The sequence below is a fragment of the Seriola aureovittata genome, chromosome 23 (assembly GCF_021018895.1).
Source record: "Seriola aureovittata isolate HTS-2021-v1 ecotype China chromosome 23, ASM2101889v1, whole genome shotgun sequence".
NCBI classification, from domain to species: domain Eukaryota; kingdom Metazoa; phylum Chordata; class Actinopteri; order Carangiformes; family Carangidae; genus Seriola; species Seriola aureovittata.
In genome coordinates, this window is record NC_079386.1 from 16,024,234 (window position 1) to 16,045,687 (window position 21,454).

General features: G+C 42.2%; 1 protein-coding gene across 4 annotated transcripts in view; it reads left to right on the plus strand.

Annotated features, from left to right (window-relative positions):
• The window catches only part of arhgap36 (Rho GTPase activating protein 36), a 59,437-nt gene that overhangs the window by 23,701 nt on the left and 14,282 nt on the right, over positions 1-21,454 (plus strand). For 3 of the 4 annotated variants that reach the window (XM_056369757.1, XM_056369756.1, XM_056369759.1), the window contains exons 2-3: positions 10,238-10,394; positions 17,964-18,032. In XM_056369757.1, coding sequence (XP_056225732.1) covers positions 10,238-10,394; positions 17,964-18,032 — 226 coding nt within the window. Of the gene's footprint in view, positions 1-693; positions 1,694-10,237; positions 10,395-17,963; positions 18,033-21,454 lie in introns of those variants that run through there. The other variant, XM_056369758.1, reaches the window with a different exon arrangement.

Here is a 21,454-nt window from a genome sequence, read left to right on the forward strand (position 1 = left end):
ATCGATTAATGTTTGTTAAAGCTGCACTAATCAATACTTTGTAGTTTCCTGAAGTTCTGCTGAGCGTTTGAGCGTCTTTTTAGCTCATTGTTTTGGTTTTCAGCGCTGTTCCCAGCCGCGTAGAGATGAAGCTGGTAGCTAGCTGGTGAACGTAGCGTAGCATTTAGCTGGATGAGGCTAAAAGGAGAGTGAATATTGAACTTTGGCCTCAAATTACTAGTAATGTTGCTGTATGTGATAACAAGTCAGAGTTCCTGTTTTGAATCTTTCTCCACTGTCCGCAGGCAGCTACATAATAATTACTGCTACTTTTACAGTTGTATTTTTGATGCACATTTGCATTTAAATATGCTAAATACTGACCGTTCACTCGACTCCACCAGGGGAAACTCCTCCTTCCTCCTCCTTCTTCTTCTTTCTGTCTTTCTCACCTCTTCCTCCTTCTCTCTTTGTTTCCTTCCAGTTTTTTTCTGCACCATTTTCCTCCTCCTCGTCTGCTGCTACTTCTTTCCTTTTTTTTCCTTCCCCCTCTCAGCGCCGTCTCTCCTGTCCGTCCTTTTTATAGAGCTTTTATCCCGTCGTTTTAATCCTCCTCCCACTCACACTCTCCCACACTCCTTACCTCTCCCTCTCCATTCCTCCTTCTCTCTCTTCCTCCGGTTCCCCTCTTCCTCTCCCTCCTACCCCTCTTCCTTCCACCTCCTTCTCTCCTCACCTCATTTCCTCAATTACATCTTCTTTTTGTCCCTCCTCTCCTTCCATCCCTCCTTTCTTTTCTCTCCTTATTACCTTCCTTCCTTCTTTTCTTCCTTACTCCTTTCTCGTTCTTTCGTTACCTATAGCCATCCTCTTATACCTCTGTTCCCTCTTTCTTCCTCCTTTACTTCCCAAATTCATTTCCTCACTCTCTTCCCTTCCTACCTGCTTATATCATCTTTCTTTTTCTTGCCTCCTACAACCTTCTCTCCCGCCTCCTTTTCTTATTAATTACCTCCTTTTCTTCCTTCTCTGCTTCCCTCAACTTTCTTGCTCCCTCTTTCCTTCCCTGCCTCCTACTTTCCCTCTTTATCTATTTCCTTCACTCCATCCTTTCTGCCTTCTCTGCATCCTGCCTCATTTTCTCACTTCCTACCTCTTCCTGTCCTCCCCTCCAGCCTCTTTTTACTCCCTTTTTCCACTCCCTTCTCTCACCATCCACCTCTCCTTTTCTCTTCTCTTTCTCTTCTCTCCCTTCATGGCTCTTTGCCTCTTTTCCAATCTCATATCTAGTTTCTCCTCTCCTAACACCTTATGTCCCTCACCTTCTCCCTCATTCTCTCCCTCTTTTAATTTCTCCTCTCAGTCCTTCCCTCCATCCTTCCCTCCCACTGTGGTCCCTCTTTCCTTCCCCTCCCTCCTCTCTCTCCTCCCTTCTCTCTTGTGTTTTATGTTCTCAGCTCCTGGAAGTCAAGTCAGTGCGCGGCGCTCCTCCTCCTCCGCTTAATCTAACTGACTGCTCAGCCCTCCCCAACCTTCCTCTCCCTCCCCCTCTCCCTTTTACACTCTGTCTCTATCTCTCTCGCTCACTCGCCTCTCTAACTGCTCGTCCGCTCATTCAGCCCAGTGTGGAGATGCATTCGTGACTCTGACCAAAGTCTGGATAAACGGGGCTGAGAAATCTGCAGCGAGCGACTGCAGGGGATTTTAACTGAGAGTAAGTGACACCCTTATACAGACTGTGTGTGTGTGTGTGTGTGTGTGTGTGTCTCTTAGCTGACACTGTTTGCTGTGTGACTTTTATCTGTCTAATTCAGTGTGAAAAATTTAATGGATGAGGGAATTATCTCAGTTTGTGTGTGTGTGTGTGTGTCTGAACCAGAAAGCTCAGAAAAATATTCAGACACTGAAGAAACATCTAAACATTTTTGTGATAAGATATTGAATGAATTGATTTGTTAAAGGAATTTTGTTTCCAAAAGTTATATTTTATGCAGAAAGTGAGACTTTTATTTCTAACACTCATGGGAGCTCTGTTTGCTAAAATTAGACAGATGCTCAACTTTGTAAACACCATTAATTCAGGCTTTTTAAAGACGGTAAACAAGGTTGCCCAATTAATTCCTCCAAAATGAGGCCGAACTTTCCTCCGAAAGAAGGAAATCTCACATGGTAAATGTTTGAATCTGCACATATTCTGGTGAGAAAGAAGTTAATAAGACTTGTTTACAGGTAAAAGGTGATTTACACTAACTCAAAGTTGACTGTTGTATTTTGTGGCAAAGAAAAAATGTAGGAAATTTCATTCTGTTTTAAATGAAACTTTTTTTTTTAATTTAGTTGCTTTCCTGCTTAAAATATGAACATTTTCATTGTGGAGCACACACACACACACACACACACAGAAAAACACACCACACTTGCACCAACTGTAAGCATTTGGCATCATCCCACTAATCCACTTCTATCATTATTCATCCTCTGACCTAACTTTGAATTCCAGACAAGAGAGTCTGTGTCATCCCCAAAAAAGTGTGTGTGTGTGTGTGTGTGTGTGCGCAGTGCCAGTTTAGTCAGAAGTGACACAATAGAGCTGCTGTGTCGACGCAAGACTCGTGTCAGTGGCTCAGCCTGAAGACTTTAGTGCTGCCAAGGGGCCTGTTATTGTTGCCTGTGTGTGTGTGTGTGTGTGTGTGTGTGTGGTGTGTGTGTGTGTGTGTGTGTGTGTGTGCGTAAATGAGTGAGTACCTTTTGCATACTAATGCGCCTGAGGCCTCAGTTGTGATGTGTTTCTTTTCGAGAGCATCCTAATGAGAGCAGCCGCCGCTCCTAATTAATTTGATGAAAACACAACGTGGAGCTGAATGATGTGAAGATAATGTTCTCTCATTAGAGAGGAATCGTTGAGCAGGAAGTGACAGCGTTATTTATGTGTCCGTCGGCCGAGATAATGAGCGGGAGGACAAAGCGTAAAAGAAACATGGTCGTGTTTTCAAGGGTGATAATAAACCTCTTGTAATGAATGCTTAATGAACTTCCAAAGTCGGCTCGTCCTTCCTCCGCTCTCATGCATGTGTGGCGGAAAATAACTCGTCCCTGTACGAGCTTTATTCACTTGTGCTTCCCTCACAACACTTCCTGGAGTGTTTCCTCAGCACTGATGTGAAGAAATGAAGCATGAGGGAGAAGCAGGTCAGTTTCTGCATTAGTGATGTATTTTTAGTTTAATACAGACGTGGTAGAGAGAGAGAGAGAGAGAGAGAGAGAGAGAGAGAGAGAGAGAGAGAGAGCCTTCAGTAAACTTCATTGTCCCTCGCCAGCGGAGCAGCAAAGCCTTCACAGGGCAGAGTGGGGAGATGGGAAACGGTTTGTTTGGTCAGTTTTAACTCTGATGCTTTAACATGGCATCACTGATTTGAATGATGTAGGAGTTATGTTAGGGAATCTTGATTTCATGCTTCTGTAAATACAGATAATATAACACATCATCAGCCCCAGGAGAGATCCCACCATGACGCACAGGGGGCTTTTAAAATGAGCGCCACAGTCGCTTGTTCTCTTCCCGTGTTTTGTATCATAGCAGACAAAGACAAAGACCTGTTGTCGAGACTCCTCCCAGTTTTCAACAGTGGAAATCTTTGACGAATGTGTTTTTTTTTTTTTACCTGCAGTGTCCATTCTTGCAAAACAATAACTGAGGCACCATAAAAACCTGTTTTTAATCACAAAGTTAAAAGTGAGTTTCAGTACAAGACGGGAGCGTTTTTTCTTTCACGTTCTTTCCTTACCTGAGGTGTTCAGCTTCAGGTGGTGAATCCCAGTCTCTGATGTCACTGGGCAGTTACCTCAAAATATATGACGCAACATGAAAATAGTAGAATATAACAGTAATTTGAAGGAGACAGGGAGGCAAGATTTAGACAATATCAGCTTGTTAATGACCAATCCATACATTCTGTATGTTGGGAACCGGGAAATAAATCGAACATGAGTTAAGAGGAGGATTCCTGCTCCCTCCTCACCAGTCACATGTCGTGCTGCGTGTCTCAGAAATGATCTGATTTGGGAAGAACTTATGATTTTATGATCAGTTAATCTGACAAAAACACAAATATCATGTGGTCTGACTCCAGTGTTGTGTTGAAGGTCCTCACCTAAACCCTCACTCCCACCTGCAGGAATCTAGTCTCCAAATGGCAACAGTTAAAACTTTCTGATAATTTAGGGAAAATAAATGACCTCATCATCACCCTTTGCAAATGAAAGAGAAGGAACAGTGGTAATCTGTCTCACTTGAACTGTTTTGCCAAGAAGTGGGGACACTGATGTTAATGATGAGAAGCGTGGGGGGGCATAAACACAAGCACCCATGGGAGAGATGATTATACACAGTCACATTAGCAGCAGCTTGATGGAGAGGTGGAGGTGAGAGAGAGAGAGAGAGAGAGATGGAAACGGAGAGGGAAAGGCAGGGAAATGAGAGGCAGAGAGAGAGAGAGAGAGATCTGACGGGAGGCGAGGAGAGAGACTGAAGCATCTGTTAGCGATCAGAGTGCAAGTCTTTTACTTTATCACTTCATCAGGCGAGGGCCACAAACACACAGACCTTACGCAAACACGTCATGGCATCGCAAACACACATTTTTAAGCCTTTCAGCTCATGTTTAATGCAGTGTAACAAACACTGAGGATATTATAACGGTAAATCTTAATTTCACAATTGGCTTTATTTCAAGTGTCCAAAAGACTCCGGTGCAGACGCACACACACACACACACACACACACACACAAGTGTGAACACAGTTGGTTTAAGCAGATGCTGCTTTGTATGTATGACGAGTCCCCCGAGTCCTCCCGCCAGCGTCTCCTTCCTGTTTGAGCATTAGCATGTCGCCTCATCTCACCGCAATTTAACAAATGGGGTTTCACCTTGATCGGTGACCTGTTTCCGTCCAGACCTCGTCTCCTTCTCTGAAGAGAAGAGTTGCTGCTTTGTAAACATCAGCTTGTGACGGCGCAAACAGATTTTAAGGCTCCGCTGTCATCGGCGCCCTGGAAATGATGCGTTTTTGAATTCGAACCACGGCATCATCAGACTCGGAAAGACTTCAATGTTTATGTGCAGGAAGGAGACGAGGATAATGAAATACTGTGATGGAAAGCAAAGGTGTTTGAGGTTCATCCTTTTTGTAATTTTCATGGTGATGTGTTTACACTATAGCTTTCTATGTAAACATGCCTTATGTTAGCTAGCATATTGGCGAGCTAACATTAGCACATTAAAAACCAAATAGTTTTCGGCCGAAAAGCATGATCTCGACCCTGTTGCTGTTGGAGGAGGGGCGAGGAGGGCAATGATGTAAATTGCTGAATATTTTCTTTTTTCTTTTTTTTGCTTCCTCTAGCGTTAGCAAGGGAAGCGACCAACAGGGTTTTAAAAATGTGGTTGTTCCTATCCTTTTCTTTCGAATACAGTTGTTCATCTTTTTGTGCTGATGATACAACCACAAGATAATCACGGTCGGTCGCGGCTTGGGAAGGAGGGGGGGGGTCTATGTGGTAAATGAGTCGCACTTGAACTTCTGGAACTACTCCTGGACGACTTAACTTCATTTCTAGGCCACTTTTCTAGATGGCCAGGTCATCAGGAGTATCAGATTCTGTGGTCGTGCTTAAATGAGACATCAGTTAACATAGCAATTGCCTCGTTATCTCAAGGACTCGAATGTAACCACGTCTTTTCTCAAGCTCGCAGAAATGCGTCTGTTTCTGTGAAGTGTAGTTCTGGTTCACTGTACTCCCCTTTCCTCCGTCCGTTCCTGTGTGGTTTGTCTGTCATGCGGTTTTAATTGTCTCCCTTCCCTAGTTCCTGGTATTGACTAAAGCCACACAAGGGGACAGAAAATCTAAAGAGGGAGATCCGGACTCAAGATTGTTGAATCTATTCTTTAGAGTCCCCTCCGGGAGTCAGGGCGGGCTTTCACAAACCACACCAGTGTGGTCAAAAAATGTATCGCATCGCCACAGTCTTGGTGTATTGTGGGTATTAAATTACAGCGTGTTGAAATGTTTTTCACCATTAAAAAAAACGAACGCAACAAAGGAGCCAAACGACGCCGGACGCGGCACATTATCCACACATGAGTAAAGCAAATCCATTATTATCTGAAGCAAGAGTGACTCGGCACAAGTGACTGATCGCAGCGTATCAATGGGAAAGCTGATGGCTGACGGATCTGTTTTGCATGCATTCATGACCGATGGCCTGAAGCCTCATGAAGAATGTGTGGCTGGGTTAAAGAAGGTGAATGTTGTAGAAGTAGACGACATAGAAGTGTCTGATCATTTTAGATCTTGTGTTGAACGTAGAATTTGAGTTGCTGTTTGGTAAAACTGTACACGAGTAGGAAATACTTTAAATTCCCTTTGTGGAAATTTGTCTCACACTTCACACTTAAGTTCCAGAAACGATTCATGCATCGAGGTGCAAAGCGATATCATCTACACGGTGACTTGATATCCTGTGACGGAGGGTGGAAGTTGGAGCTCGCAGCGGGGGAACATGAAAGGCCGGTCTGTTCGAGCATCATCTGAAGAGTTGAGTGTTTTCCTAACGTGATTTTCGCAGCGGACTGTGCCAAATGAGAAATTTGAGTTTCCAGCTTCAGCAGGCAGTCGTCTAAGTAGTCCTGTGTTGTTGGACAATTTGATAAAGTAGTTCCCAGGGTGCCCTGTTGTGCAACTCTTGTTTGGAAAGAAAAGAAGTTGGGAGCTCTAATAATCTGGACTCTGAATATTATTAAACCAAATATTGTGTGTGCAGCTAGCTAAAAAAGAAGAAGAAGAAGAATTGGCATGCAAAGTGTTTCAGTTTGTGAATCAGTGTGTGACTGCACGCTGACATCAACAGAAAGTAAACACAAAGACTTACATTCTGCCAGTTTACATCGTTGGCACATGTAGGTGCCAATCTGTTACAGAGAGGAAAAAATACATGAGATGATGCAAAGGTTTACTTTCTCTAAACAGACCGACGATGAGTCATCTCATTCTAAATGTCAGTTCTTATCCCTGGCATTTTTAAAACCACCTGTGCGGTGACGAATATCTTATTTTGATCCAGGGCATGAATCTGTACATCTGTTACACCGAGAGAGAGAGAGAGAGAGAGAGAGAGAGAATATACCAGCTAATGCATAGGTTCACTTTCTCTTAGCCTGACCGATGCGTCACTTTGGCTAAATGTCAGCGCTAACCCTCGGTCAGACGAGGCCTCCCCAGCCTCTGTGGGTAACTTTAATCCAGTGTCACCACAGTCCGTTGGTCTGGTGACGTTCAGCATTAAGGCCGAGGCCGATTTTATCCCAGTCCCCATTATAGACGTGAGACAGTCGCACTCATCTGGAAGTAAACATCCACGGGGACTTGCTGAGGTGGAGATGAAGACTGAAAATCTCCTCCTGTGTGTTAAGGCCATATTGGGGAACATAGATTAGTATAAGAACTCCTACATGTCGTTCTCATAGTCTGGAAAAAACATCCGTCGGGGCCAAAGACAGAAACCAGAGAGCTACAGTAAGACTTTAATTTGTGATTCCAGGTACAGTATAAATCCTGGAGCGGTTTTTATTCGGAAAAACTGTGTATACGAAAGTTACAGTGGCAAAAAGCACCTGCACCTACAGAGCATTGTCTAACGATGAAACTCTTCCCATGCATTTGAACGCATCAGTCCCCGTTTCATGGTCAGACGTGTTTTTAAAAGCTTCATTATGCAAGATTTCTTACACAGGGGGGGGTCCACTAATTTTACACACCAGGCCTTGTTTACCAGTCATGAGGAGTCGGCGTGTGAAAACAGATGTCACAGCTGTCAGGTTGCATAATGGGAAAGTTTTTTTGTTTTGTTTGTTTGTTTTTTGTTGAAACCCTTTAGCATCGAGTTGTTCTTCTATTCCACACTGTCGAACCATATTACACACAGCAGCCTGTATATTATTTATCAGTTTGAATCACTGAAGCTTTATTATCTCTAAACGGTCAAAACTCAAGACTCCATCCATCGTTTTGTGCGTTACTTTATCCTGTGTTTCCTCAAAGTTCAGCCGGACTCGCAGTGTTTGGCATCGTGGGAAACTTTGTGATCTTCACTAGAAAAGAAATAAAAGTTTGTGGGTTTGAGAAATGTTTAGCTGCACAGCGTGAGTCTGTACTGACTGTCCTGCTGGGAGGGCAGCGATGATGAAGGTTTTACCAAAGGTAAAGGTTTACTTCTACTCTTCAACATTTCTGATGGAGATATTCTACTTTTTACTCGACTGCATGTATTTGATAGATTTAGTATTTCACAGATTAAGTTTTGAGTGTTATAGTTTCTGGCTTTCACAGAGAGCGGTTCCTCTTCTCCAATATTAACCGGATCGACTGCGTCTGTTGACGGAAATATCACTTCCTAAATTGAGTTTTGCAACGTTCCTCAGACTTGATATATTGTTTTCCTCAACGGCTTCGTGCAGGGATTTCACCACACAACGCACTGCGCGCATAAATCAAAACCACATTTCAGTCTGATGGCTTGAACGGGTCGCGAGGCCCCGGACCCTCAGATCTGGAGTGTGTTTGTCTGGATCTCGTTGACCTGTGGTGGCTGCATCTCTCCATCAAACACGATGCCTTTACTCCCTCGCTCTTTCACTCCGGCTCAGATGTTTTTCCTGTTTTCTTCTTATTGCGTCTCTGTTATCCTGCTTCACTCTGTTCTTATTCCCTGTTAACTGCTGTGTATATACTGGTCCCAGTCTACCTGTCTACTCCAGTGCTGGTTCATGTGTGTGTGCGCCTCTGGACTCATGGAAGACAGTATGGCTGCATTTGAACCCTCCAGGCTTTTTGTGTGCGACTGCAGGGAAAAAAAAAAAAATCCTAAAATTAACTCTGACTTTAAAGATTTTGAGATTAACCCAGAATAATCTCCATGGGGAAGCTGGATCACTGCACACAGAAAAAGGGGGTCACATTATACATGGCTCCGCTCCGACAGAGTCTCAGGAACTTCATTAACTGGAGCTCAGCCTGTCTAAGCATTTCTACTTTTTCCAGATAAATACATCCACTCAAAACAAAACACAAAACCATCTCTTTCAGATCACAGAGAAGAAAAACACAATCTCCAGCTCGCCACTGGGGAATATCTAAAAAAGTTTCATCCACTAACAATAACTCAGTAATATTATAAGTATTCTTTTCTTCAGTTGCACCCAGTTTAACAGGGGCGACACAAATAATTCAATACACATGCACAAAGGCTGAGATATCCTTGCTTATGTTTGCAAGTATGGATCAAGCTCCAAAAACACCAGATTACACATTTCGCTTTCATGCATCTCCACTGTCGTTCCGCTGTCGAGCTGATACAACCCTGATGACATGTTTTTAAGATCATTTTCTCAGACTTGACAAGGCTGCACTTTGTTATACGCTGAGTAAACTGCTTACGTAATAAATGCGTGGAGTCCCCCCCCCCCCCTTTTTGAAAAGGAAGGTTAGACGAGACATTCATTGTGCAGAAATCTCAGGGACAACAGACAAAAGTGAGTGTGGCACAAAAGGGGAAAGTAATAAAGACGTAGGCAAAATGATGAGAACTAAAAACTGAATAAAAGGGAAAAAACCTGGAGTGAATTGTTAGTTTTTAAAGGTTAAAATGTTTAAAAAGAAAAAGAAATTCACACGTAGCAAAGTCGATTTAATGTTGTATATAAAAGAAAATGTCGTGACACCAGAGGGGGAATAAAAAGGTTTGAGCTTGTTCTTATTAAACTTAAACTTGACATTCATTAAACTGTAAGAACACAGAATCATTTGACCCTCTGATCCTCTGATTGGACATTTACGAAGAGCATTCAGCCGCTTTGTGCCATCGAGAGTTATTGACCGTGTGATTACGACTCCTCGCTTCTGCACAATGGATGGATATATGTTGTAGCTTAAAGCACAAGGTCTCGTTAAAAGCAGGGACAGAGTTGAGCGGTTGTGAGTCACTGTTAGTAATTGAATTTTTTTGGTTCCTTTTTAACTTGATGGTTGGTTGATAATGTTCACTGATTACAGCCACTGCAGATTTCCATCTTGTCTTTTAAGCTTTTGGTTTTTTGGTTAAATCCTCGGAGGGAGCAGAAATTTTGTTCCTCCATTTACCTTTCTTGATCTTTACATTCTTTCCTCGTTAACCCGTCATCCTCCGCTCTCGCTCCTCCACAGGGGGACCACACGTGGGCGACCATGTTGGGACAGAGCGTGCGGCTGCAGCCGGTGCCCATCCAGAGCCTGTCGGAGCTGGAGCGAGCCAGGTTACAGGAAGTGGCCTTGTACCACCTGGAGGAGCGGGACCTGGACGTCAAGATCAGCATCCCCAGAGGTACGAGAGAGGCTAAAGCCTGGAGTCAATTAACTTAGCTTAGCATAAAGACTGAATACAGCTAGCCCGGCTCTGTCCCTAGTTAGAAAATACACCTACCAGAACTATTAAAGGTCACTGTGTTTCCAGTATCTAAGTTGTTCAATCTCTATAAGCAGAAATGTAGAAATATCCAGCTACTAGCGGTAGCTTCATATTTAGCTTAGACATGAGAGGGGCTTTGAGCTTCCCATATATTTCACTTGTAAGACGCTTTCAATAAAAGTGTCTCACAAACCAGAGAAATGTAAATAGATTTAATAAGGGAGGGGTAAGTGTTCCTAAAATGATTTCCAAAGTTTCATGGTATTTAGGATTTGGCTGCCAAAGAGCAACTTTTCCCTAAACAGGAAATTCCCAACTTCATATTAGTCTTTGGTCAAAATGTTCATGTTTGGTAATTCTCAGTCTTTTTGTGTTTATCGTTTGAGATCTTTCACATCTTGGCTGATTCAAGATTTTCACAGTTTATTAAAATGAATTTTATTCTCAAAACCTTTTTGCAAGGTTCAAAAAGTACACAGTCTGCAGATAATGGGTTAAAACATTGAAACACACTCGTATGTGCAACAAAGGCCTGGAGTCAGGACCCCATGATAATACCGCATGCTTCTTGATCAATGGGACTATCGACGGTTTATCTTGATCGTGAAGCGAGCTGATGGTGACATGGTCAACCTGGCGCCAGTTAAAGGAAGATTTGCCTGGGTGAACCCACTCCCTCAGAGACTTAGGTTGAACTGCCCTTGAGGGCGAGGTCAACCCTCCAGCAGTTGGGAGGGAGCCATAACAGTCCGTCAGTGAATCTGAGGAATGATGCTGCGCTGTCTTTGGTCAAAGAAAAACATTTAGTACAAGTGTAAACTGTCCAAGCTGTCGGTTATGATAAGGAAAGGATGCTGTATGACTTGTTTAGTCACACACATGCCTCACTCGATATCTTAAATACTACTGAAAGGATTCTGAGTGGAGTTCGGTATTGACCATTTTTCATCTCCCCCCCCCAAAAGATATGGGGCTAGTTGTTCAGATAAAATCCAGATAAAACTATTATGAAAGAATATTTTGCAGCTGAGCTCAAATTAAGGTTATTTTAAGCCTCTTTAAACACAGTGTTTTTATTTTTCTGGTGTGGAAGAAGGCATTTCTCAAGCATTGAAGCTCTTTCATTAATCTCTGATAACAGCAGGAAATACCTCAACACTTTCCCCTCTGCTGCTGTTTACTTGCACAAGCCATTCCTCCTCTTGCCACTGGAACGGTTTATGTGCAGTCGTCTCATCCATCTGAACTCTAAACTACTAAATCCAGCCAATAAAAGTGAGACCGTCTCACTAACAAACCGTAAATCTTTCAAACACCTCAAAAAAGACCGCAGACCGGGAGGTTTCCTCTCGTATTTACTGGGGCTGGAGGGAGCGGTGAGGTCACGCAGATTACAAGCTGATTTCAAGTAACAAACACAGCTGATTGGTGTGTGTGTGTGTGTGTGTGTGAATTATCTGTCAGTAGTTCTCCTGTGAGACCGTTTGGTATGTGAGCTACTTTTCTCAGACTCAGCTACTCTCTCCCAGACTCCTGTTCTCTCTCTCTCTCTCTCTCTCTCTCTGAGTAGTTCAAGCTCAATTATACCTCATCAGCAGTCAGGGATTTTAATTCCCTCAAGGTCAAAACTTGCAGAGCGGGAAACAACCACTTTACTTTCTGCAACTTTTCTCGAAGCCACGTGCTCCAAAGGGCAGTTTCCAGGTGCTCTGAAGTTTTCCTCTCAATAAAACTTTTTTGCACACTTTCAATGAAGAAGAAGAAGAAAAAAAATTGAATCACACAAAAGTCTGCATGCTTGGCTGAGGTAGAAATATCAGTGATTGATTAAAAGCAAAATGAGCTCAACTCATGATATTCACATGTCTGTAGTGGATGGAAATGCACATTTTTCTTTCGCTGATTTTCTGGATATTCGCTCTACTTGACTCTTTGTTTTGTATCTTTATCTGCCGAATGCATTTCCTTCCTCGGAAAACACTTGAAATCTTGGAAGTGGCTTTTGTTTTTTTTTTTTCTTACATCAATGTTTACTTGTGAGCAAGCTTCTTCTTCCCTTGGTGTGAAAACCATCGGCAGGAAGATGAGCCGTGTGAAAACACTGCACTCACAGGTTATATTGAATATGTCCATTTTCCATGGTGATTGATTATGATTATTATCATTTTTTGTGCTCATGTTTTATGGGATGTGCACATCTACAACACATCTGGGTTTAAGCTAAAGGGAAGTTTGAAGTTTTCCATGCATTTTGCCATGAAAGAAAGCTAATTCATACCCAAGTTATTTTTAGTCATTAGTTCATTTGAACCGTTAGTCAGTCCAAAACTACATATGAGAAACTCTCAGTTTTACCCCTGTAACAAAGGCATGATGATGTGTTTTCATTCAGACCAACATGCATCCTGTGAGACTCCCGCTCCTCCCTACTCTCCTCACTTTCTGGAAACCTTTTGCCCTACATGCATGCTCTTCTCTGTTCTCCCATCTCCCATCAGACCAGGGTTCAATTAAACAGTAAAATTCATGGGAAAGTGAGTAAATCACTTCCTGTTTACGGCTTTGTGACTCAACCTGTTCAGATGTTTTCAGGAGCCAGAATTTCATGGATTTCTAGAGTCCGGGAGAGCCAAACAGTTAGTCATGGTCTCTGCATCATATCTTATATAATGTTTGTTCTGAGTCATGCATTATCAAAATCATAGACTCAAACTTTTATATTCAAAATCTGGGATGTGTCGGATGCCATGTGTTTCCCCTAATAGAAAAAACACCTCACCTTGAAGTTGCGATTTGTAAGCACCAGCTGTATTGACCCAAAACATGGCTTCAGCCCACGTAAACCCAGTCAGAGAGGGAGGATGTGGAGCTTGAAGGAAAAACAAACACTCAAACCCTCCGTCTTTTCATTGGAGGTGAAGTTGTTAGGTGATGGAAAGAGGCAGATAACTGTGGGAGAGTTTAATTTATAACACAGAAAACTGCATTTTCTTCCCCAACAAGTGAATGAACTAACAATACCTCTGATGCTAATACACTATGATACAAAGATTAGTGCAGTACATTAAGGGAATGTTGTATTTTACTGTGAAGGACAAAACCTAGTAGTACTGTATGTATTTATAAGCATGCATAACCTAGCTGACGGTGTATTTAAGCTCAGTCATAACCACATCTGCCTATTAGGTGCTATGTAGTTATAGACAGCAGCTTCACCAATTTGTTTATACTTATATAGGAATACTTGCATTAATAGATTAAGTCTCTGTTAGTTAAATGGCACGACTATAAAAACATTGTTTCATAGATACATACAACTGCCTCGAAAACGGCAATCATAAGCATGAGTGTATAATAAGGCTAAATGGTTAGCATCTGCAAGGGGGGAGCTAATAGTCACTACAATTCAATTTAAAGAAATGTGTACCTACATTTTTCTCACAGGAAAACAATTCACCTGTTATAAATAAACCAACCAGCTTCTTACAACCTTAGATTTGGCACCAACGGAAAGCTAGAGCTAGCAGTAAGCTAAAGCTAGAAGTAAGCTAACAGTAAGCTTAGGCTAGCTGGACTTTCTCTGCCGCTAACAAGCTTTAGCTAATCAATTAAAACAAGGTAACTGAAGTCTGTTTTTGCACATGTTTTATATTCATTAATTTACTGTTTATCTAATAAGTTATGTTTAAAGTTTTAAGCTCGGAGCGTTGCAAACATAGCCTAAAATAGCTAAATGAATGTAGCTATTGTATATACTATAGTGATGTCTTTTTAGTTTTTTATTTAAAGAGTAGAGATAACAGAAAAGATGTTTATTTTCTTGTGTACAGTTGGATCATAATTTAAATGTCTGGCATGCAGACTGTGTAAGTAAGTGTGGGAACCTTCTTTCTCAGTTTCTCCCCTGGGGTGAAATCTCCCCCGTCCACCCGGTCTGTCGCAGTCTCAGCATCACCTCCCGCCGCCCTCCCCTCCCTGTTTCGGGTTTCTGTTGCTTTGTCTCCACCGGGTTTCTTCTTCTCCACTTCTGTTTCTCTGACTTTTCCCATCTTTCACTCTTTTGTTCCTCTTCATCTCCTCCTTTTTCTTCTTTCTCATTTCCCTCTTTTTCTCTCTTCCGTGCCATAAAACCGCCCTGGTTTGTTTGTACAAACTGGCTTGTTTATATGCCAGTCTTACCGTCATGTACATGCACGGCTCCATCATGTGTTGGCGTGTGAGGGAACCGTCTGTGTGCATGAGAGTGTGTGTGTTTCACTGGCAGGTTGCTGTGGATTCTTGGTGAAATGTGTCAGTTGTTATGAGACAGATTTGCTCTTATTTGGTTCGGTGCTGGGTTCGTTCTCATGCCCCATTCTCTGGATCTCTCTCTGCAGGGACCAGCTCGCTCTCTTCTTCCTCTGATCTTCTTTCTGTCTTAATATTTCTCTCACTTTATCCATCTTCATCTCAGTCTTCCTCCTCTCCACTGGGTCCTTCTCCCTCCTTCGCTTTCTGCTTTCAAACTTCATTTTCGAGCCAAAATTTTCTTTAACCTCCCAGGACCTGGCGTCCACATATGTGGACCTCACATTTTGGGTTCTCTAGACCACAATACTAACTTTTTCTCAACAAGGGCCCGGTGACCACATATGAGGATATTATACTGCCACTCAGTAATCGAAATTTAAAACTAATGTCCTCATATGTGGACATCATTTTTCTCAGGTCCAAATCAGCCTAAATAGCAAAGAGAAATTAAAAATGCACGCCATCCAAGAGTTCGGGTCTTAGGAGGTTAAATATTTTTGGAGCTACTAAGATGCGGGTTTTACCTCATTCATACCTCATTACCTCACTCTTTCTCTCTTTCCTTTTCTTTAAATCTTTACTTCTTCAGTTGTTAAACACCAATATGTTTTAATCCCTCAGACGTTTCCCGGAGAAGTTACATTTACAGCAGCTTGAAGAAGAAAAATAACCCTAGGGGTCGTTTGTGGACGCAGATTATGACCCATAATTACATTTTATTGTTAAGGGACGTCTGACACTCTAGTGGCACCTTAACCGTAACCATGGCAACGAACATCCTCTATTTTTGCCCAAGCCATTGTTGCTGACACCTAACCAACCTATCAAAAGCTTTACCATGGGATTGTCACATCATAAAAAGGTTAGCTTTTTATTTTCCCACTGTAGCTTTTAACAGTTTATCTGTGGGGTCATCTCTAATTCAGGAAATGCCCCGTATCCGAGGGCCGGGGCAAACGACCCTACAGTTTATAGTCGTTAGGGTTGGAGAACTATTTGGCTCAGGAATTCAATGATGCACCTGATTTTAAATAGAAGCAGCTGAGCACATTGTGAAACGGCTTTAAAAAAGCCAGATGTGCTGGATTCAGGCGACTGGTCGCCATTTTTGTACAATTTGTTATCGGCCCCTGATGCAGTTATCTGAAAGTTTCTGCCAAGAACAAATAATGATGCAAAACTGCAGGAGAAATATCTGAGAGTCTTTTATACTTAGAAACTCCAGGTCTGCGTTCCCTCTCTGTGTTTGTCTGTCATCTCGGCTCTCTGTGAATGTGCATTATGTAATCATTCACTGAGTTCATATGTGTGTGTACATGTAAACACACACTCGGTCGGTAGGAGATCAGGCTCAGCTGGAGGTGGCGTGTGCGTGGTGGGAGGGGCCGAGCGCTTTGGAAATAAACTTTAATTTCCTGTAGTCATGGGAATTTGACCCCTTTATCCTGACAGCTCACACACATTCACACACATTCACATGGGCACAAACACACTTTCTTCTCCTTTCCCTTGCTTTTTTAAAATTTTGCAAATTTTTAAGGAAGGAAAAGAGACAAATTTCCACCTTTTTAGCATCACAACTATTTCACAAGGCACATTGTGCAATGTTGGGAGCCCCGCTCGTTCCTTAATAGGGAAAAGACCCAAACTTGAATCAGTGATTTCTAAACAGCAGCTTTACAAACCCAAACAATGGATTCTTCTACGTAAGCCCAGTCAGAGGGGGAGGATGTAGAGCTAGTAAAAAAGAGTCGAAACAAAACACACACACTATAAACACAGTATAAACATAGACACACACACAATAGAGCTGCTGCAACAGATGCCCACTCATTCTTATTCGTCAACCACCAGCACAGATTTGCTGTTGCTGCACTGAAATTATCTTCATGTGACTGAAGGGGCTTTAAGGAGGCACAACATGTCAGGAATGGATGTTTTCTCACAGTCCAAGTGAAATTAGATTGAATTTTTATAGCGCAGAATACAGGTCGTCTTTGTAAAACTACACGTCCTAAAAGGGATTTTTCCATCTGTTGGTGTCATGACAACGTCCCGTGTCTCTGCGTTAGTTTTTTCCCACAGAGAAATTCTTTGCATGTAGTCGATGAAAGCATTGAATTTTACGCTTAATCACATGAAGCAGTAACATCATAACAGCCTGGGACATAAGAATGAAAGAGCCACCGGCACTGAGCTGCTGCTAATATTAGCTTTCTAGCTAATGCATCTCTCTCATGGACACTTTAGGGTATTCACTTAAAAACCAATGAGAACGAACATTTTGTGTTGAAATATAAAATTGAGCTTAATCCTAAACTGAATTGACAATGTTGAATTTATTCGAGGCTTCACTGCTGCCTGACGAGCTAACGATAGCTACTGTGAGCTAACGATAGCTAAGCTAAGCCTTCTGTGTATACACAGTTATCTTTATCCACAAATCTTTATTTTTTCATTCAGTACTAATAAAGGTTAGTATTACATTTGGAAATCATTTCAGTGCAAGGGAAGAGATGATTTCAGATGTTTTAAAGGTTGATTTTTTTTTTTTCACCTTTAGTTCAAGGCCCTTAAATATTATATACTGTATATTTCTCTCCAGTCTTTTGTCATAAACCCATACACACACACACACATACACATACACATACACACCAAAGCCCTTTGTCTTTCATGTCTGGGACGGTACAGCCATTAAGCAAAGGGGCTATTCAAACAAACAGCGAGGTCTCGTCCATTGAAAGGCTCCATGCTATTCTTAGAACTGAGGAAGAGGTACAAGCACTCAGAAGCAAAAGATAATAACTGAAAGAGAGAGGAAAGAAAAGGTCGTAATGAAGGTTTGAATTGGCTGTGTGAGTGTGTGAGTGTGTGTGAGTGAAAGAAGAGATGATTGAGTTTATTAAGTTAATTGAGAGCTGATAAAAGGACAAGAGATGAATGTTTCCTTCATGTATAGGCGAGTGTTTGTGCAGCGATCCTTCATCATCTTAACGAGCACTGCACATGGAAATACACATGAACGGTGTAAACACACTTACATAACTAAATAAATGAAAGACAGACATCAGAGAATGAATACAACAGTCTTCATTGTTCGGGCATTGTTTGTTGGTGATGCACATACTTGAGCATCACTAACAATTTTATTCATGGTGACTTTTTCTTTTTCTTTTTGTTTTTTTCTCACAGAAATACGCAAACGGAGAAAATCTCTGCGCAGGAAGTTTGACTCGTTTTCAAAGGAAAAGAAAGAGCGAGGTGAGTTCAACACGACTACACAAGACACATGGTCAGACACGACACAGTCTCCGGCTACATTTGGTCTCCTTTCATAATCTGTGTTGAATGTGTTTTTTCTTTTTTTTTTCCTATGACGCTCCTCCATGACCTGACACCCACAGACTCAGTGTTTGCTGCAGTAAATATGACCAAACACAAAAGCCCCTTGTCCTTATTGAAACGGCATCATCGCCACTGACGTCCAGCGGCTTTTACCGCTAATGGTCTCGCATACTTGAAATACTGTGTTTATAAAACATAAGAGGCTCAGGCCTGCAGACTGACTCACGCAGGGTTCACCCAGTCAAGCTTGTGTTTCATTGTTTCTGCTGCTTTCCTGCGCTGTTATAACATAAACTAAATAATGAATGGGCACAAACCTCGTAGAGCTGTTCCACAGTCACGCTGTGTCAGCAGTACAGACGCCAACACAGCTCTTTCAGAAGGGCATGTTTATGTGCACACCGCAACGTAAATAAAAGATTATTCATTACAATTACGTTGTTTAAAGTGATGTAATTTCTCTGTTTGCTCATGTTTTTTTAACCCAGCTATCGGATAAATACAAACTCTGATTAAAGGAGCTATTTGTAAGTTTTGCTACTGCTACATAGCTAGCGTTAGCATTAACAGCTGTTTACTTACCAGTCTGGAAGAAACGCTATGAGATCAGCGTCAAACTACGTACGTAAACACAACGATGGCTGAAGCTCTTGGCAAGACTTGTAAGTAGCTGTTGATGCTAACGGTGGCTATGTAGCAATAGCAAAACCTTACAAATGGCTCCTTTTTAAAAAGTAGTGTGGCTAATCTCTCTTTGACATGCTCTGTTGTATTTTCAATCTTTGATAACCAACCAAATAAAATAGGCGACTGCCCCAAAGGTTTCAACATTTTGGGGGAAATAAAGGCACAATCATAACTAGAGCTGACGTGATTGGGTTTTAATTGTCACTCTTTCGCCCTCTCTCTTTATACTTCATCATAATTTACTTTCTCTACCTCCTTCTCCTTTTTTCTCTCTATCTGCACCATGTGACCCCAACCTCTCATAAAGAGATGTTCTCTATTCCCAGGTGATTATCACAGCAGGGCGAGATTCTAGCCAAAACACACAACACACACACACACACACACACACACACACACACACACACACACACACACACACACACTCTCCCAGGATGTCTGTGCAGGTCTGTAAATCCTGCCTCCAGCCTCTTACACACAGGGACTTAGCTGAAGCCAACCCTGCTAATCAAAACACAGAACATTGGGACCTGGCAGCGCTCCCGCTGGCTCTGCTCCCCCACTACTGAAGGCATGACTGTGCGGCCTTCAGGGGTCAGCAGGTAGCAGATTACATGTAACTGGATTACATGGTGGTAACTGTCATCTCGCTGGAGTTGGTGTGGGAGAAGAAATTGTGTTTTTGTTGTTGTTGTTTGCCAATATGTTGGGCTGTGAGGAATAATGAGAAGAACCACAATGTTTGTTTTTTAGGTTTTCCAGCTTTGCCCTTGATTTGATAAAGCATTCCTGTGGTGCATAAGTCTGAGATCTCAGATCATCTGTGCCTGGGTTATAAATGGATGAAGGCAACAAATTTTCCTTTATAAAGATGCAAGAATCTCACAGCGACGTTTTAACTCGCTTTCAAAGCTCCTCAGACTGCGGCTTGTTGATCTGCTGTCTCTCCCCTTCGGCGCTCTCTTACTACGTCATAGAACAGACAGATGGTTCGTCCAATCACCTGCCAGGTATTTATTGGAAAGCGCCTTCCCTTTTCCAAACGGTTTCCAACTAAACCTTCCCTGATGGTTCTGTGTAACCAACCGTTTGGTGCATCAGGATATCATGACAAGGTTTTTAACAAATTTTAGTTCTTTAGTTGCTGCTTTTAAGTCTCAGATCTCCTTGCAGAAGCAGAGAATACACAATATTTGATGATCATGAATAATTTACTTCCACATAAATGCTAATGCGGGAGGAGTCTGAGGGAGTCAAATGGCTGAAGGCAGCTGGTGGTGTCGCAGCTTGGACACAGAACCCAGTGTTGGTGTGTGCGGCTAAAGAGCGAGGGCCAAATCTTAATTTGGACGACCTGTGGTGTTAAGAGGTGAGGACCTGCTTAAAACAAACTAGGTCATGTGTTTGTACCTGTTTCAGACAAAAAGCCTGCCATCATCCTCCTCCTCCTCCTCCTCCTCCTCCTCCTCCTCCTGCGCCCCACTGATCTCTCACATTGTCTCGACATGATGCGTCGTACAAACCGTCTCTCTCGATCTGCTGCTTTGGCCTCTCTCTAGTGTTTTCTCAGACTTTATTCTCAGGAAACAAGGGTCAACTAGAAGTTATAAGCTTCCTATAATTTGCTCCTGTTTTTGTGTATGGACCAGGGGGGTTTACACAGAGGACAGTCTGTTAACTAAACACAAGGTTTGTAAATCTCCGGAGGACCAATATTATCATCCAGCTGCTGGTGTGGTGACAGAAAAAAAATAGGAGCGAGTGCTGAACAGCATCTAAATATATCTCCTCCAGTCTTCCAGTAACAGACGCTCCCCTGAGAAGCATTAAAGAGGAATAGCAGTGAGATTCCTGAACAATCAGGCATGAACCAGTCAAACACATGCAGCTGTGTTGCTGTCTGACTTATTTGCTTTACCTTCAACTGAGAACCAGGCAGCTTCTTGGACAGGATTTTATCCATATTCCCCAATGCTGCACAAACCTACAGAGTCCCAAATGTGACAAAAGGAATAATAATAATAAGGAACAGCAATAAAAGATCATCAGATTAATAAGAATTATAACTGAATACATCAATAAATAATGCTAGCAAATATTTTGACCAAACCTTCCTCCTTTTTCTTTACATTTTATATCATCATTTATCTGTTAATGTCTAAATGTCTTATTAGCTGGGCTGCCGGCTCTGATAAGTGTTTTCCAGCAGTTCCAAGCTGCCACAGCCAGCCATTAAATCCTCAACTATTTACTTAAACAAGCACACACCTCGAGCGCAGGCGGCCAACACTGTCATCGTTGGCATTAAGGTGCCAGCAAACGTGGCTGTTCCTGCCAACAGACGTCAAGACTGAGGAATAAGCACGGGCTTACCGATCAAACTGGGCCATGAAGTGCAGTGCGTACGACATCGATCAATGGAAAGAGCGCATTCTAGTTGGCGGGGGATGTTGTTTTTTTTGTATTTTAAATGTCCTGGGGTTACGCGGGGTGATGTGTTTGTTTTTGTTTTAGAGCAATGATTCATCGTTTTAATAAGCAGCGAGAAGGATAATTTAATGTTATTAAATCAAAATAAGGTTGAAAAATGGCAGCTGCTGATGAAGATGAGAGATAAATGTTTGTATTGTTTCCATGTTACACCACACTGA